Source organism: Natator depressus, chromosome 6 (assembly GCF_965152275.1).
Source record: "Natator depressus isolate rNatDep1 chromosome 6, rNatDep2.hap1, whole genome shotgun sequence".
Classification (NCBI taxonomy): Eukaryota; Metazoa; Chordata; order Testudines; family Cheloniidae; genus Natator; species Natator depressus.
In genome coordinates, this window is record NC_134239.1 from 46,829,234 (window position 1) to 46,847,972 (window position 18,739).

Below are 18,739 nucleotides of genomic sequence, written 5' to 3' on the forward strand. Positions count from 1 at the left end.
CTGTCTTAACTATATTGTATTTACTCCCTATGGATGGTAATAACTCCTTAGTAATTAGAAAACACTTTCTTTCCCATACAACTGTTTTGTTTGGGTTTCCCTTATGTATGCATTGTAAATTGACAGTTTTCTGGCAGGGCATCCCCAAATTTTGCCAGGCCCCTCAACTTTGGAACGAACTCTCATTCTTCTGAAGCAATCAAATCTGCTGACTTTCATGACATGCCACAAAGGCCATAGTTAGAGGATGACAGAACACATTTCTTGAATTACTGAAATTTCAACAAAAAAATTTTAATGACAATTTGTGGGGGGTTTTAAAAAAATGCTATTCTCTAGTGCTGTCAAGCGATTAAAAAAATCACGATCAATCACATGATTTAGAAAATTAATCGTGATTAATCACACTGTTAAACAATAATAAAATGCCTTTTATTTAAATTTTGTTGGATGTTTTCTACATTTTCAAATATATTGATTTGAATTACAACACAGAATACAAAGTGTACAGTGCTCACTTTATATTTATTTCTGATTACAAATATTTGCACTGTAAAAAAATATAGCATTTTAATTCACCTAATACAAGTACTGTAGTGCAATCTCTATCAAGAAAGTTGAACTTACAAACGTAGAATTATGTACAGAAAAACTTCAAGAAATAGGACCGAATGGTCTTGTAGGCTGTAAAGTTTTACATTTGTTTTATTTTTGAGTGTTCTCCCAATCACTCAGACAAACGAGTTTGTTTAGATTTGCAGGAGATAATACTGCCTGCTTCTTGTTCACAATGTCACTTGAAAGAGAGAACAGGCATTCGCATGGGACTTTTGTAGCAGGCATTGCAAGGTATTTACATGCCAGATGAGCAAAAGATTCACATGTCCATTCATGCTTCAACCACGATTCCAGAGGACATATGTCCATGCTGATGACAGGTTCTGCTCAATAATCCAAAGCAGTGCAAACTGATCCAGGTTCATTTTCATCCGCTGAGTCATAGGTAACCAGCATAAGTTGATTTGCTTTTTTGGTGGTTTGGGTTCTGTAGTTTCCGCATTGGAGCGTTGCTCTTTTAAGACTTCTGAAAGCATCCTCCACATCTTGTCCCTCTCAAATTTTGGAAGGCACTTCAGATTCTTAAATCTTTGGTCGAGTGCTGTAGCCATTTTTAGAAATCTCACAATTTCTACCTTCTTTGCGTTTTGTGAAATCTGCAGTAAAAGTGTTCTTAAAATGAACAACATGTGCTGAGTCATCATCCGAGACTGCTATAACATGAAATATATGGCAGAATGCAGGTAAAATAGCCAGAGACATACAATTTTCCGCCAAGGAGTTCAGTCACAAATTTAATTAACACATTTTATTAACGAGCATCATCAGCATGGAAGCATGCCCTCTGGAATGGTGTCCAAAGCATGAAGGGGCTTATGAATATTTAGCATATCTGGCATGTAAATACCCTGCAATGCCTGCTACAAAAGTCCCATGCAAATGCCTGTTCTCACTTTCTGGTGATGTAAATAAGAAGCGGGCAGCATTATCTCCCATAAATGGAAACAAACTTGGTTGTCTTATCAATTGGCTAAACAAGAAGTAGGGCTGAGTGGACTTGTAGGCTCTGAAGTTTTGCCTTTTTTTTTTAATGCACTTATGTAACAAAAAATTGATATTTATAAGTTGCACTTCCATGATAAAAAGACTGCACTACAGTATTTGTTTGATGTGAATTGAAACATACTCTTATCATTTTACAGTGCAAATATTTGTATTAAAAATAATAATATAAAGTGAACAGTGTACCATTTGTACTATGTGTTGTAATAGAAATCAATATATTTGAAAATGCAGAAAATATTTAATAAATTTCAATCGGTATTCTATTGTTTAACAGTGCGATTAAAATGCGATTAATCATGATTCTTTTTTTTTTTTTTTTTAGTTAATCACATGAGTTAACTGCGATTAATTGACAGCCCTACTATTTTCCAACCAGCTGATACCTCCATTTATCCTCAAAATATACAGTGAAAAATATATGTATCTGAGGATTGAAAACTGGGGAAAGTGAGGTACCTACAATGTATTTATTTATTTTGCTGGAAGGAGTTGTTTGGTTACATGTGATATGAGGAGGTTCAGCTGCTGGATTTTCTTTGGCTACATCTACACTTACAGCAGCTTTTAAGAGCACAGGCATTCCACGTGTAGCTACACATGGCAGTGAAAGGCTCTGGCAGTGAGGAAAGGGTCCGGAAGTGGGGAGCTCCCTGTTTCTTCCCCACCTCCAGAGCCTGCCCTATTGCCAGAGCCTTTCACTGCGGCAGGGAACGGGCTGCGCAACACTACACTGAAAATAGTAGTGCAGACATGGGAGACACTGCTTTGGCGCATATAGAGTTGTGTTGGGCAGGGGTGGCCAACCTGTGGCTCCGGAGCCACATGCGGCTCTTCAGAAGTTAACATGCGGGTCCTTGTATAGACACCGACTCCGGGGCTGGAGCTACAGGTGCTAACCATTCAGTGTGCCAGGAGGTGCTCAACGCTCAACCCCTGGCTCTGCCACAGGCCCTGCACTCACTCCACGCTTTCCTGCCCTCTCCCCTGAGCTTGCCATGCCCTCGCTCCTCCCACCCCCCACCTCCAGAGCCTCCTCATGCCATGAAACAGCTGCTCAAGAGGTGCAGGAAGGGAGTGGTAGGCACTGGTTGGTGGTGCTGCAGGTGGGCGCTGGCAGCCTGGCCCCCCGGTGTAGGGTATATATACCCTCGGGGTTCAAGCATGTAGAGTACTCTAGTCTACGCTACTCACCTAAGGCATGTCTCACTCTCTACACTGCTATTTATATCTGTGCTAGCTGGGCAGGCAGTATCTATAATCTACATGCCGCCATAAGTGTAGCCATAGCCTATATGGTAACATTCATGTTTCTAAAGAAGTTTTAAGGGAGCATACAGCCCAGAATAGTTTGTTCTTTCAAACCAAAAGAAAAGAAATGTGGGTCAAGTTAGAAAAATGACTGCAACGCTGGCATCTCAAGAATCCATGTTTATTGTATCTCAGGGCCAGGTCCTGATAGCACTTCTTCAGTGGGACTAAGGCTATCTGACTACTCCTGGGGTCAGACATTACTCTGTAAGAGTAAAGGTATAAGAATCTGTTCCTCAGTCATCTCTGTATCAAACGTGCTCAGTTTACAAGTAAATAGATGTGGGAGGCATCCAACTGCCAGCTCTGCAATCTGGAATTTCAGAGTCAAGTTGGAGTCTCTCCCTCCTGCATATCACAAAGGTTTTGCAGGCCAAGTTATCCATCAGTTATAGCTGTGCAAACCCATTGTTCTTCAAACTCTGACTGCAGAAGCACCTGTGCAACCCCAATGCTTTCAAACAACAGTAACAGTTCTGTTAATGACACATGAGCTGGAATATGATCCAGCTCACTCTCTCTTAGCACGGCAGGTGCTGAAGGGCTAACACGAATTATTAAAAAGCAGTAAAAATGGTTGTGTGTCTTTCTGTCATCAGATCTGACACTGAATACATACATAAGAAGTTGATGAGAGGAAGTACGTTTACACAAGACAGGCGTAAGGCGGGGTGCGTTCTGTCTCCTTTTCTGTTTATGCTAGTCATCGACTATGGATTAAAACAATGTGACAGTGATACATATGGCCTAAAATGGAACAATTCAAGGCTATTTGATCTAGACTTTGCTGACGACATCACTCATCATCAATGAAGATGCCAACGGACTACAAAAATGAACAAACCAAGTAATGGAGAAGAAAGGTTTGAGATACAATGCAAAGAAATGTAAAGTCATGTTAATGGGGACTATAGGGACAGAAATCAAAATTGAAGAAGAGAAACTGGAGAAGGTGGACAATTTTATGTATCTTGGAAGTACCATCAGCCAAGATGGTACTAGTTCCAAAGAAAGAAGAAGAAGAATCGGGAAGGCAAATGCTGCATTTGGGAGACTCAAAAACATCTCCCTCAAGAAAAAACTGAACACGTACAAAGCAATTTTTATTGCCATCACAACATATATTAGTGAGATATGGCAACTTACCAAAAAAGATATGCAAAAGCGGGATGCATGTCTGAGAAGAATATTGGGAATAACAGAGATAGGAAGACGAATTAAGAAGTCAGAGAAATGACTGGACAAGGCACCCTCTCACAAATAATCTACAAAAGAAGATATCAGTGGCTGGGACATGTGCTGAGAATGGAAAAAGAACGCTTACCAAAAACCACCCTTGAATGGAAGCCAGAAAACACAAAAAGAGAGGAAGATCGCAAATAACATGGAAATGCATAGTTCTGAATGACATCAAGCACCTCAACATGAAATGGGAAGATTTGGAGAGAACGGCAGTTGACAGGCAAGGATGGCAAATGTGGGTAGCCCAATGTGCAGCAAAGCACAGGATGGAATAAGGCCTGAGGTAAGGTTTACACAATTGATTTTCAAAGATCAAATACATTTTAATCCTATGTTAGGCATGTATCTCTCTGCCCTCTCTAATGGGAATTTTTTTTGTTATAAACTTTAAATACGGCAAACATTGGGTTCCATCCATCTCCACACCCCAAGTTTGGGCTTGAAACCAGAGCTGGCCAAGACTGGGCAGTATGATTGGCAGGGCTGCCGCAGAGACACAGACTCTGGGAGCCCTGTGCAATACAATTGGCAGGGCTGCCCCTGAGCCCATATCTTGGAAGCCTGGGATCCCCAACCCCAGGGCAGTCCATGTGGCAGGGATGCCCTGGGGCCAGAGGCCCTGGAAAGCCAGGTTCCCCAGGAGCCAGGCAGGTTTCCAACAGAAAATTCCCTGTTATTCAACAAAAGTTTGTTGAACCTCAGATGTTTCTGATAAATGCTTTGGGTTCAATGAACCAGGATTTTCCAATTAAACTCAGTTTTGCTGGAAAACTTCTGACTAGCTCTACTTGAAACTAGCAAAGCCCCTTTAAATGTACATCCTTGCTGGAGCACCTTCAGCTGTAATTATGTTAGCAGAGTTGTGGGAAGAATATTCATTTATTAATGGCTGGTGCAGATCCTGTAAAGAGAGCATTCTACTCTGGTGACTGAGGGTTGAAATCTGGGAGAAGTGATTGGAGGACTGACTGCAGCATGTCTCGCCATATCCATGTTTTTAGCTTTAATCTAAGCAGCACAGATACCAACAGCAATGAAGCCATGGGAACATGGACTTCAGGGCAGGCTGGCTTGCTTGAGTAAGTCCCAAAAGTCCCAGGAGGGCTTGTACTGTCCATTCTGCCATCGCTTCACTGCTATTGATATCTGAGATAGCTGAGCCAGCTTTAATCCAGCTATGTATACACATGCTGCAAACCACACACCCCAGTTGTAGGGTAGACATACTCTGAGCTATCACAAACTTTCCCTATATTTAGAATAGGAAGTAATTGATATTTTAACTGTTTTTTTGCTATTGTTATTATCATACTCATTTACTCTTTATATTATGGTAGTGTCTAGAGGATATGACATTGTGGCCCTATTGCTCTAGGCATTGTACAAACACCTGGCCTGAGACAGGCCCTGCTCTATGGAGCTGAATATCTAAATACAAAACGATGGGAGAAAGGAAGTGTTATCTTAATTTTACAGATGGGAAACTGAGGCATGCAGATTAAAGTGATTGGCCCAAAATTTCACAGGGAATCTGTAGTAGAGCTAGAAATTGAATCCAGGTTTCCTGGGTTCCAGTCCAGTGTTTTAACTACAAGACCATCCTAAAAATCAATGTGTGGCAAAAATTGGTAAGTGCTGAAATTTTGATAAAAAGTACTGTATTTGAATGTGTCCCTTTTACAGAACAGCAGCAGCAAAACTAACCACCAAAATAAAATATTGAGACCATTGAATAAACATAGAAACACGCACTGAACAATAGAATAGTCTAATCTGGATCACCTGAAATGAATGCACAATGTATTAATAGGTCAGTTTAAGGGAAGGAATGGTTGTTAAAATAAGGGGAAAATAAAATCAGAACAGCCAATGTCATTTTATAATTCAGATCTCATTTGAACTGAATTTATCCATTGACCGAGAAGATCATCATAACCCCAGACCTGAATTTCACTAAAGTTACCCCAGAAAAGATTACTACTTATATACTCAGACTAACTCTGAATTAATGATCTAGTATGCAAATTTGTTTCCACAACAATGCCATCAAATTAAATATTCTGCATTTTAGCAATTTAAATAAACTTGGAAGGAAGCAAAAATAAAAATATATTTTAAAAAAAAGAAAACCAATGTAGTGTCCTTTGTGCCAAAAACCTTTCACCTCCAGATTGTGATTTTTTTTTCAAATGCAGTCCTTATGGTGATATGAAAATAAATGACAAGTCTAATTTCCTTCAACAAAACACACATCTCTTTTGAGGGAAGCATAACACAACAACAAAAAAGGGCTTCTGTAATGAATGACACTACAAGTCTTAATGATTTAATGACTATGATTAGTCACTTAGGGCCAGATACTGCCATGCTTAATCTCACTGAATAATATCTTATTCCCTGAGTATTGCTATTTTCTTCAGTGAAACTACTTGCTGAGTAAGATAGTTTGCAACATGAGTAAGGATGGCAGAAGCTAGTCCTTACCGGATATACTGTGTAAGCAGGACTGCAATACTTCAATGTTGATTTCAGTTGCCAAACTGAAAGCATTAGAAACTGAGGGCAAACTTTTTGCTCTCACTTACAAAGGTAAATGTAGGGTAACACTAATTAAGTCAATCCAGGTTTACACCAATACAATTAAGAGCAAGCTGTTTGTAAAGTCCTTTACTTCACCACAAAACAGGTTCAACAAATACAGCAATGCAACTTTACCAAACAAACTCATGAAACCTAAAAGCTGAAAAGGTAATTCAATCTCTATGCCATTCAATCCTTGGCCTCTCGGGTGACATTGCCAGCTATGGTGTCAATTAGTGTCCATTATCATAGTGGTTTCTAAGATGCCCACCCAACTGTGAACTGGACTGACATCACCCTCTCTCTTCACTTTATCAACTGAACCACATCAGATCATAATGTTTTTCTGTCACTGTGAACTTGAAACAGACCGAAATGAATAATCTAGAGTTGAAGACACCAATTAATCCTATCAATTCTCTGCTTCATCCAAGCTCTAAGAAGGAATCCAATTAAAATAATTAACATTTAAATACTGCAAATAATCAGAACAATTTTATTAATATTTAACAGCATAAATTGATTCTACAAAAACTGAATACACACAAAATGACTCGCAGGGCTTTTTACTGTGAAAAAGATAGGGAATTAGCTATTTTCCACTGAAACTTCCCATCCAATTCTACAAGTTAAGACTGTGTTAAAATAATATGATGGTAATTATTTGAATACAGTCTTCATATTCATAATTCTGCACTGTGTGTCTTAAAGAAAGGTCTACAAAACAAACAGGAAGAGTTGTACTTGTTTTATTTTTTTGCTAAGCAGAGAAGAATCACTGAATGACTCATTGACCTTTCAAGAAAAGAACTTTGGTTCAGTCAACCAGACACCAAGTGCACCTAAGAGGTTTCCAATTAATCCTTTAATTCAAGTTCTCTGTCTCTCCTCCAAAGTAAAAGAAGAAAATTTCCTTCCATCTGAAATACTTCTTTCTGCAGTGAATTACAAGGTTCTTAATAGTAACTAAAGGTCAGTAACATGGTTAACTCTTCTTGATACCTATTTTTATTTACCTCTAGACTTTATGATACACTGGATTTGTATAGAGACATATAAAGCCAAGAAAGAGGTGATGTGGAGATGAAAATGTTTTCTCTACTAGAGAGTTAGCAATCATCATCATTAGGATTAGGAAGTCAATCAGTGATTCACAGTATAGCCATGTAAAAATATAATAAAAGCTTGAAGATCATAAATTGAGACAATTTTACCTCTCAGTTTGTCTTCTGTTTGAATGAACATCCATTAATAATATTCATTCCTATCCTTCTTTTCTTTGTTTGCCTTTCCTTTCTCATAGCTTTGGAAAAATTCTCAGACGATGACCATATGGGTGCCTCTCAGAGACTGTGTTTCAATGCCAACATCTGTATAGAGATTGCCCATGATTTGCACACTGCTATGATTAAACTCAACAGTTACAGGACTGACTGAACTTCATTCCGAAGAAGAGATGAATTTACAAATAAACCAATATTGTCTCATTCTCCAGCAAGTGAACCAACACCAATCCAAGTAGTTAGTAGGTGAATGCATGGAAAGAGAGAAATAGATATAAAAAATTATTAAAAGAGCAGTGTCTGGAGAATCTAGAAACTAAAATCTGTATTGGCTGAGGATGCTCCTCAGATGTCCTATGCCACTGTCTTATGGAATGAGCACAACTTCTTAATGGGGGACTTAAGGACTTGTCTTTTACCCACCAGGAAATGGTAACCTTGGAAAGCTTTGTGACCTTTCCATTTTAGCCATATACTACAAAATGAATATCAGGGACATCCTATCTAGGTACTATTTAATGGGTCATTTAAGGAAACTAATCAGAATTATATCTAGACCTCACACAACTTCATATACTTCCAGCCTTAACCTATCCAACTTTAGTGCTAGAAGGGAAACAAGTACTAACCACTCCCAGCCCCATATTTAACCTGAGGAAACTTTTACACCTCCTTCCTAAGGGCTACAGAACTCTGGCTGGGATATCCTGTCCTAAGCGTAGGCCAATATAAGCAATCAGTGCTGTTCCATGGAAATTTTATTTTTCCTGTTATAAAATATTGCTGTTTGGTTATTTGATTCAAAAAATATCAATTCAAATTCACAAAGCTTGTTAGTTATGTCCTATAAATGACCCATTGGGAGAAGACAGAGTGCATCGGTCACTCAGCTTTGTTAAATGAGGAAAAAAATAGCTTGCAAAATACTAACACAATGAGAATATGAATCATATAGGCTCCCTTTACTCTGGTCAACAGATGACTTTTTATATTAGATCCATCATCAAAGGAATGTTCAGCATGACATTGGTTAACCATAGTGGGAAAAGATACTGCTGTGCAGCATGACAAGATAACTGGTGATTTTTTAAAATCATTTTTACTTGTGTTTTTCCTGTGAGGGAAGAGTGTTTGGTTCGTTGTTTTTTAAATACAAATACTTCTTTTTACATTTTTACTACAGCTCTTACATTTATGATAATTTTGACATATAAACAGCCCCCTGCTCCCAACAAACTAAAAAACAAAGTGAGAGAAACATCTAACTGAAATGGTGGAGAAAAGTTAGAAACAATCTTGTCCCCCTCACTGATATCTAAGACAAAACTCCCATTGTCTTCAATGAGGGAAAGCCCAGACCCTTGCTTATGAAGCATCTAGAAGGTAAGAACGGTTATGTGGCTAAAGCACAGGACTAGGGGGTCGGGGTGGGTGTGTGTGTAGTGCTTTGAGATTCTTGGACAGAAGGCATTACAGAAGTGTGAAGTATTACAATATTTATTTTAGAGGCAGCATGGTCTAGAAGAAGAATGAGCATGGCATGGAAACTTATGAACTCCTTCGGTTTAATTCTAGTTCCGCCACTAACTTGTTGCATCATATTGGGCAAACCACGATGAGTGTGATTTCCAGCCACACACTCCCATGTGCCCACTTCTACAGCTGCAAATCCCTACATGTGCAAGACCTCAAGTGTACCTGTACACATGCAACTTTGTTCAGTTGCAAATGATGGCTGCATAGAGGCATGGTTCAACACAAGGCCCTTAAATTATCCATGCCTCGGTATCCCCATCTATTAAAAGGGGGAAATACTAATTCTCCTCCCCAAAAGGGTCTGTGAAGACTACTTAACTGACGTTAGTTCATCACTTTGAAAATGTCAAATTCCACGTTTATTATAGAGGCACAAAGCAGGTAGATGAGTCAGTGAAAGAAAAAAACCTATCACTTTTAATGAGTAAAAAGAGTAGGGTTTGTTCTCTTTAATACAGTACAGATCTCTAATCACCTTCTTTATTCATTGTGGATACTTTTTTTTTTTTTTTTTTTTGCTAAGAAGCATCTTGATTTTTTTAAAAAAATTACAGTTTTTAATGGGTGGTTATTCCGAAGGCATAACCAGACTTTTCCTATTAAAATGCTTGCTTTAACATAGATTATGCATGCTTTAACATCGCCATTTGAAAAGAAGCTGTTGAGGAGAATGAACCGTAGATGTGTTTCAGATTTGTTTAAAATGTGATGATGTATTCATCAATGCTTTTAACAGACCTTGGACTCACAGTAAAGCTCTCCCATGACAAAGGCAATGCAACTTAAAAAATATAATGGTACAAAGTTACAAATATACATGAGGAAATTATATTAACTAGCAGACTCAATGCAAGTCTTTAGAGGAGATGCTACAATGTCAAAACAATGTGCAAGCAAATAAGGGGTTACAATGTAACATGAAGAAAGGCAAAACGTACATCAGCAGAAGTCAACAGCAATGACAGTACAATATGGGGAAGGAAAAACAATGCCGAACGTTAAAATACACCAAAAAAAGGTTCAAATAATGTCAGAGGAGATTGAAACCTGGAAGCTCAGAATTAATGATCCACAGAATTCTGAACTAAAGCGCCACTGTACCTAGATACGTCATAATATGAGATATTTGAACCTACATGTCTCAGAAGAAGTGATCTTATATGCCATTATATTTCAATGCTTAGGAACAACAGAACTGAATGTGGAACATTAACCGTGCTTAACATGAGCATTTTCTCTGGTTCTATAGATATGTGTCTCAGTCTATTAAGAAGTATTTATGATTAATATTTAAACGATACAGAAATCTGATATGAATACAAATCTGCATGACACCCACTACTGTGGCCCATACTAAGGCAAATTCTGCCCTCAGAGGCATATATAAGCCACCATTGATTTCAGTGGCAGCTGTGCATGCCTTTGAGAGCACAATTTAGTCAAATGACCGTGAATTGAGTGCTATTCAATAAAATAGGCAGATAGATTATAGTAATTAGATAAGAGAGACAGATCTGTGAGATAAACAGGCTTTGCACAGGGGTTTTCTATGGGTGGTTAGGGGTTCCGTATTACAAGGCAATAAGAGAGCCACTCCTTGACTAATGGATTTGTCAGCCCATAGATCCCCACTGGGGGATCTCACCTACAGATCACTACTTATGATTTAGCTCTGTGAAACACAACTCTTTGGTGCACTATAGTTCTCTTCATCCACATATCTCCTGACCTCAAGAAGCAGACCCAACCTTGTTCTGCTGTCTTTTGTTCAGTACACATTCATATCAGATAGGGTCTGGATTTGCCTTGCAAATAGTACAGCTAGAGACTCTGAGACCAACAATGTCACAAGTTCAGCTAATTTGTTCCGACAGCTTTCCGGGCTTTTTCCCCCGTTCCAATATTGCTAAGGTCTCAAATATTATTTTGAGCAAAGATGTTTAAAATGCTGCCAGATAAAGGAATTAGACAAACTGCTACAAGGTTAACAAAACACTAAATACTAATGAAAGCACTTTTCAAAATGGGGATTTCTGGTTTTATTTAGAGCAGCCAAAAAAAAAAAAAAAGTATACACACTGGGTACTCTATCATCGCTGACAAAGTACATTATTGTAGTCTTGGTAGTATCTATTCAGCAGCTACTCCCACAATCTCTCTAGTTCAGAAGTTCCTTAATATACTGTATCTTTGCTATTACCCCAAGAAGTAAATGATTGGAAATCTTTTGTATTACCTGAAAGCATGTATAGAATTGAGGGCTTGGTTTTGTTCTTTTAAGAGATGCACCAACTATGTTGTAAGACTTGGAATATTTTTGCTTTAATTTGCAGACTACCTTTGTTCATCGTGTCTAGAACAGTCCTGATCACTTATATATGGTAAAAAAATAATAATCTCCAAACAATGGGATCATTTAAGCTCATCTGATGCCAGTATAACATATCTGTTTCATATCCTTCAGTCTTGTCTCCCCATTCTTACAGTATATTTTTATCAGCTTCTCAAAAATGTCATCTCTTTTCCATCACCAGCACTGTTGGAAGGAGGAAGCTGGAGAAATAGTGTAAAAAAGCCAAAAATCAAAACACTAAGACCCAAAATACTGGGACATTTTTTTTAAAAACCCACAGACTTCACAAGGCAAAATAGAATGTTGTGTATGTTGATTTATCATTCTAAAAAGATTATACAGTAATGAGTAACCCATCAAAAAATAAGAGCAAGCTATAGGAAATAGGGTTGGATTCTCTCCACCACAAAGAAGAGGATGTGAGCAAAGCCATACTGCTTTCTTTCCTGAGGCAGAATAGTGCATCATTAGCAAATAGAAGTAGCTCAGCAACACAGAACAGAGCCTCCTGGGAAATATGTCTCCTCTATACAACATTAAGACCATTCTAGAAAATTACCTGACTTGCAGGAGTTGAAGGAAGGACGACAGGTTAATGTTTCTGTGTACAGCCATAACATTTCTAACCATCAGAGGCATTGGGGATTTCTTTCTTGGTGCTGTTAGCATCACTCCCAAAACTGCCACCTCCATAATTAATTCTATAAAGATGCATCATCCCCTACATACCACCTACTGCATAAGTGCCACTGCCTGAAAGTGATATTCTGTGGAAGATCGTAACATGGCAGTGGGATTGCCTATGGATAGGCAGTGTCTCAGCACAGAATCATAGAATATCAGGGTTGGAAGGGACCACAGGAGGTCATCTAGTCCAACCCCTGCTCAAAGCAGGACCAATCCCCAACTAAATCATCCCAGCCAGGGCTTTGTCAAGCCTGACCTTAAAAACCTCTAAGGAAGGAGATTCCACCTCCCCAGGTAACCCATTCCAGTGCTTCACCATCCTCATAGTGAAAAAGTTTTTCCTAATATCCAGCTTAAACCTCCCCCACTGCAACTTGAGACCATTACTCCTTGTTCTGTCATCTGCTACCACTGAGAACAGTTTCGATCCAGCCTCTTTGGAACCCCCTTTCAGGTAGTTGAAAGCAGCTATCAAATCCCCCCTCATTCTTCTCTTCTGTAGACTAAATAATCCCAGTCCCCTCAGTCTCTCCTCATAAATCATGTGCTCCAGTCCCCTAATCATTTTTGTTGCCCTCCACTGGACTCTTTCCAATTTTTCCACATCCTTCTTGTAATGTGGGGCCCAAAACTGGACAGAGTACTGGACACAGTACAAAACAATGCTGAACAGAGGGAAATGATCACGTCCCTCGATCTGCTGGCCATGTTCCTACTTATACAGCCCAAAATGCCGTTAGGCTTCTTGGCAACAAGGGCACACTGTTGACTCATATCCAGCTTCTCATCCACTGTAACCCCTAGGTCCTTTTCCTGCAGAACTGCTGCATAGCCACTCAGTCTCTAGTCTGTAGCAGTGCTTGGGCTTCTTCCATCCTAAGTGCAGGACTCTGCACTTGTCCTTGTTGAACCTCATCAGATTTCTTTTGGCCCAATCCCCTCATTTGTCTAGGTCCCTCTGTAACCTATCCCTACCCTCCAACGTATCTACCACTCCTCTCAATTTAGTGTCATCTGCAAACTTGCTGAGGGTGCAATCCATACCATCCTCCAGACCATCAGTGAAGCATACTGTCCACCTATCTTGGTTATCTGAAGTTTCCACTCATAAATCCATATAGTGCTAGTATCACAAACACCATCATAAAACTTGGACTTTCAAAACTAAATGCATTTTGCACCCATTTACTTAACAGTAAATTTCTCAGTGGATGCTAAGAAGTTACTTCATTGAATATCTTGTTTACCTTCACAATATGCAGAGTCCCCTTGGACAGAGATATAACCATTCTTGCATTCACAAGTAGCTTTTGTGTTCCAATTTTTGCACTCTGAATTTTCACCACATCTGTGGTCTTCTGCACAAAAGTTATGACCTGAAATACAAAGTACATTCAACCTTGTATTAGAACATGCTGAATTCAAATACTCAGTATTAATATGTATACCTCTGTATAGTTTTGCAATGCTATCCTCCAGGCATTCTAATATGGAATTCTCCTTCATTTCGCCTGGCAAAGACTGGTCCAAATGAGCTTTTCTGAATCCATTTCATTCTTAGATACCTCTGGTAACAATATTCAGGTTTTAGGTAGGAAGGGTAAGCAACTCCCAAGCAAATATGAACGCTACTGTACATATTGACCAAGGGAAGATGTTGTGCATTCCTTTCTATCCATCTTTCTAGGACACAATTCATCATTGCAATTACAGTTACAATTAAGCCATACTAAATTGCTATTTTTCAACAAATTTGTATATTATAATGGAGAATCAAAAGTTTGGTTAGAAGAGCGTAAACAGCAAATGAAACTTTGCATTAGAACTGGAAGATTTATTGAAAAGGAAGACTTCCTCATATATGTTGCTACAGATTAACATGCCAGACAAGTTCTGAGTTCTATTCCATCATTTATCCTGAAAATAATATTAATGATACTAATAAAAAGAAATCTTCTACAATATACGATTTATCTCTACTTTTTCTGTGATATAGTGACTCAGCAGTGGAGTTTTTCTGTCAAGATGGATTTACCCCACCACCAATCGGAGATGATTTCTTCAGAACTTGTTCACAACTTTCATCTACAAAAACTCACCTCGCTGAAATTGTACATTCACTCTGGATTCTTGAAAACTAAGGTTCATTGGACTCTTGAAAATGTACATACCACTTTTGAGATTTACCATGTATTTTTCAGGGATGGAATTACATATTACATTATGAATTTCATAACAAGATTTACATGAAGTGAACCCAAAGTCTCAAAAATCTCTCTTCATTGAGATCCAAATTATGTGCTCAATTATAATTCTGTAATACTCACATCACTACATTGGAGTTATACCAGTGTCAGTGAGTGGAGAGGTTTCAGAGTAACAGCCGTCTTAGTCTGTATTCGCAAAAAGAAAAGGAGTACTTGTGGCACCTTAGAAACTAACCAATTTATTTGAGCATAAGCTTTCGTGAGCTACAGCTCACTTCATCGGATGCATACTGTGGAAAAACACAGTATGCATCCGATGAAGTGAGCTGTTGCTCACGAAAGCTTATGCTCATATAAATTGGTTAGTCTCTAAGGTGCCACATGTACTCCTTTTGTTTTAGTGAGTGGAGAGTCTGTCTTAGGTGGTTTAGCCGCAACAAATCCTGTATCTTGGGGTTTGGCTAGATGACCCTTGCGGTCCCTTCTAACCTTATATTTCAATGATTCTATGATTAGAGAGCACGATAATGGTAGGGTTTTTTCCATTTTTGTTTTGTTTCTTTATTTTCCTGGGCCAGATTCCATTTCCTTTTGTTACAGAGCAGTGATAGGTAAGTAGGATTTTGGTCCTGTGTCTTCTGCATGCATTTCTTTGGAGTTTCCAATAAAAGGGAATTATTATACAATTACAAGCATGGACTTTGAACTCCACATCTCAGAATCCCAAGAACACCATGGGATTCTGATGTAAAAACACCTTTGAAGTTTTTATACAAAAATTCCCAATAAGACATTATTAAATTTATCATAATTCTAACCCACACTTCATTTTTGCAAGCAGGCCCTGTTCTTTAGGAGCATGGCATAGTTTGGGCTTGTGTGAAATGTACTACTTTAGTGCTGCCAATTTTGGTTACAAAAAGAATGGAGCAAAGATTCCCTGTGTAGAAGTTCTAGTTCAGTGATTCTAAAGCTTCATAAGCTCCCCTACAGCCAGCTAAGAAAACCTATAAGAAAACCTATAGTTCTAAGACTTATATACTGGATTTTTCATACCCCTTGCTCTTACATTGCCTAGACATTCTTTGGGGAACTTTTGAAAGCCTTAACATCCATGAAATGACATTTTTTATCTAATCCAAGCAAGTACTCATGGGCTTATCCCGAGGCTGGCTATGTATATTCAAAAATAAAATTAGTTCCAAATACCAATTAATAAACTAAAACTCTTATACACATTTTGTCACTTTTGTGCTCTTTTATTTGTAGCTTGAAAGGTTTAAGTCCGCCACCAGAGTGTGAGGTCACTTGGCAAAAGTAACACTTGTTTGGCACTTTCCAAGTGTCAATGTCTATCTAAATTCCTGATGTTCTGACTAATCTTATTAATAGTAATCAGGGATAACAGTTGGCTTGCTCTTTCACTATGATCCTGCTTACAACAAAATATAGCTGTCTTTTTTTTTTGCCTCCTTTAATAAAATTGCAAATATTCTTTCTAGTCTACATTCATTTCAGAGTCTGATAAAAAACACTCAGGTATTCCAAATAAAGCCTTATCAATCCTGGCTAACTTCTTTACTAGTCTAAAAGGGCAGTGTGCTTTTGACTTCACCCATTTAGGCCCTCAGAGGACTTGACCTCTCGCTTTTGCCTTAGTAATTATAATCACTACTGAATACTAAATTCCTCTATCCAAACAACACCTAATTTATATCCTTTCACTAGGGTTAATTAATTAAAATTCCATTTGTCCTTTAGCTAACATATTAGAGACAAGGAATTCTGTAACATTTGCTGAGTCACATAAGATCATGATATCACCATATTTTTCTACCTAGAGTGCTAAACCCTCTTCATATTCATACATAGTATAGGAAAATGCTTTACTTTAACTGGGCTGATAACACTACACTAGGATTTACTGTTATGTATACCACTTCTCTCTCATCCAAAACATATACACTTAGTAAATTTCACCTTGAGTAGCATGTTTCTCTAGTAACAGTAGTCCTTACGTTTATCTGGTTTTCTTCCCTGGACGTGATTTCTATTCTCTCTTTACCCTGCTGATCGCACTTTTCATCATTAACGACACGCTTACAAAAGTGATACTTCCCTTTTTTGGTCAGTCAGGAGTCAATAGTTTGATTTGCTCATCATCTCTTCAACTGTCCATCTCTAAATCAGAATTTTGTCTAAAGTCCTTGATTAGTTCTCAGGATCACAGGATATTTCTAAGGACTGTCACTTGCTTGTTTTCCACCTCTGAAATTCAGAAGGAATTTGATATCGATGTGCCCTCTCCTAGTTATCCTTCTTGGACCATTATAATTGCCACCTTGTGAAGTTCTCCAGGCAAGTCCTCAATTCGTTTGTTCCCCTTCTAGTTATCAACAATATCTGAGATTCAATTCTTCTCAAAATCAGCCTCTTTCTTATGTCTTTTTTTCCCCGAGCTTATAGGCTGTGATAAAATGGCAGAACAGAAAAAATTAACGTTCCAGTTCTCTAACTTAACTATATTTAATTAAAAAAAAAAAGAAAAAGGAGTACTTGTGGCACCTTAGAGACTAACCAATTTATTTGAGCATAAGCTTTCGTGAGCTACAGCTCACTTCATCGGATGCATATTTAATTTTTAATTAGAATATTTAAATATTTAATATTTAATTAGAGACTCTAGAAAACTCTTCTTGTGTCACTGAGTTCCTAATTATAGAAGTACACCCTAGTCCATCTGTAGACTGGCTTAATGTTTGTTATTACAAGTGACTTGTGAAGCACGATCATCAGACCTGGATTTTAAAGTATATCACCTGCTGCTAGGCTCAACTTCTCATTTCCCTTAGCACTTGACTAAACTTGTTAAGAACCTTAACAAATGGGAAGTGGCAAAACATCTTTGTGAAGGCATATATATTGTTTCCACACCGTATGTCACTAGACTTTTACAGAACAAATTAAAATTGATGCTAGAAAGCCAAGGAATGTACATTAAGATACAAAATATTAAATGCTGCACTGTGGCTGTGTGAGTTAGATTAGGAGCATCCCCTGAGCAGGGATTGGCTGGCTGGCCAGGAGAAGAGGGCAATGCTTTCTTGTTTAGGGGAGGAGGGGAGAGGCAAGACTGCTGGAAGAGCAGTCAGCATGGTGGTGGATGACTCACCACCTAGGAATGAAGGGTTTTAAAAAACAAAAGGTCAGTGGGGGCCTGGCCACTCCCTCATTCACTGGGAACAGGCTGGGCAGCAGACTCTGGTGCTTGACCACATGTAGTCAAACGGTGACCGGGGATAGTGGGGGAAACCCCTTCTCCATTTCAGGACATAAAAACAGGCAGCAACTGCACATGGTGGCAGGGCGGGAGTGGGGCCTGGGTTCCCTGCTCCATAGAACTCCCACATGGAAGCAGTCCAGACAATCAGCAGTGGATCGAGTGGGGAAACAACACCTTCCCAGGTTGCTGGGCATAAAAACAGACAGCGGTTTGGAACACGGCAGCTGGGGCAAAGCAGGAAACAGTAGATGCACTGGGCAGGGACCGCCATCCATGAACCCAGACAAATGCTGTTCACAGTAGGGAACCTTGGTGTAGCACAGTTGTCAGTGTGGTCCAGAGATCAGTGGCACCATGCACGGGGCACAGCTATGAGAAAAGTTTTAACAAATTCATACAATTCCAGGAGCAGGAAGGCCAGTCGGCAATGTGGCCCATTACAGAGGAACACGTGCTGCGGTACATGCTGTCATCGGCAACCCGTCAACTGGTGTCCTCCACAATTTCAAACCGCCTTTCAGCAAATTACATTTGTCAGTAGGCTGAATAGTTACCCAGATCCTTGGGGGGTTTCTTAGTTCAAAGGTTTTTGGCGGGATGGTCACGTACCAGTGGACTCAAGGAGGATTCCCGTCAT

At 39.0% G+C, this 18,739-nt stretch overlaps 1 protein-coding gene across 4 annotated transcripts in view; it reads right to left on the reverse strand.

Annotated features, from left to right (window-relative positions):
- The window catches only part of NELL1 (neural EGFL like 1), a 418,230-nt gene that overhangs the window by 282,947 nt on the left and 116,544 nt on the right, over positions 1–18,739 (reverse strand). For all 4 annotated transcript variants that reach the window (XM_074955193.1, XM_074955195.1, XM_074955192.1 and 1 more), the window contains exon 12: positions 13,860–13,988. In XM_074955193.1, the coding sequence (XP_074811294.1) occupies positions 13,860–13,988 (129 nt within the window). The remainder of the gene's footprint in view (positions 1–13,859; positions 13,989–18,739) is intronic.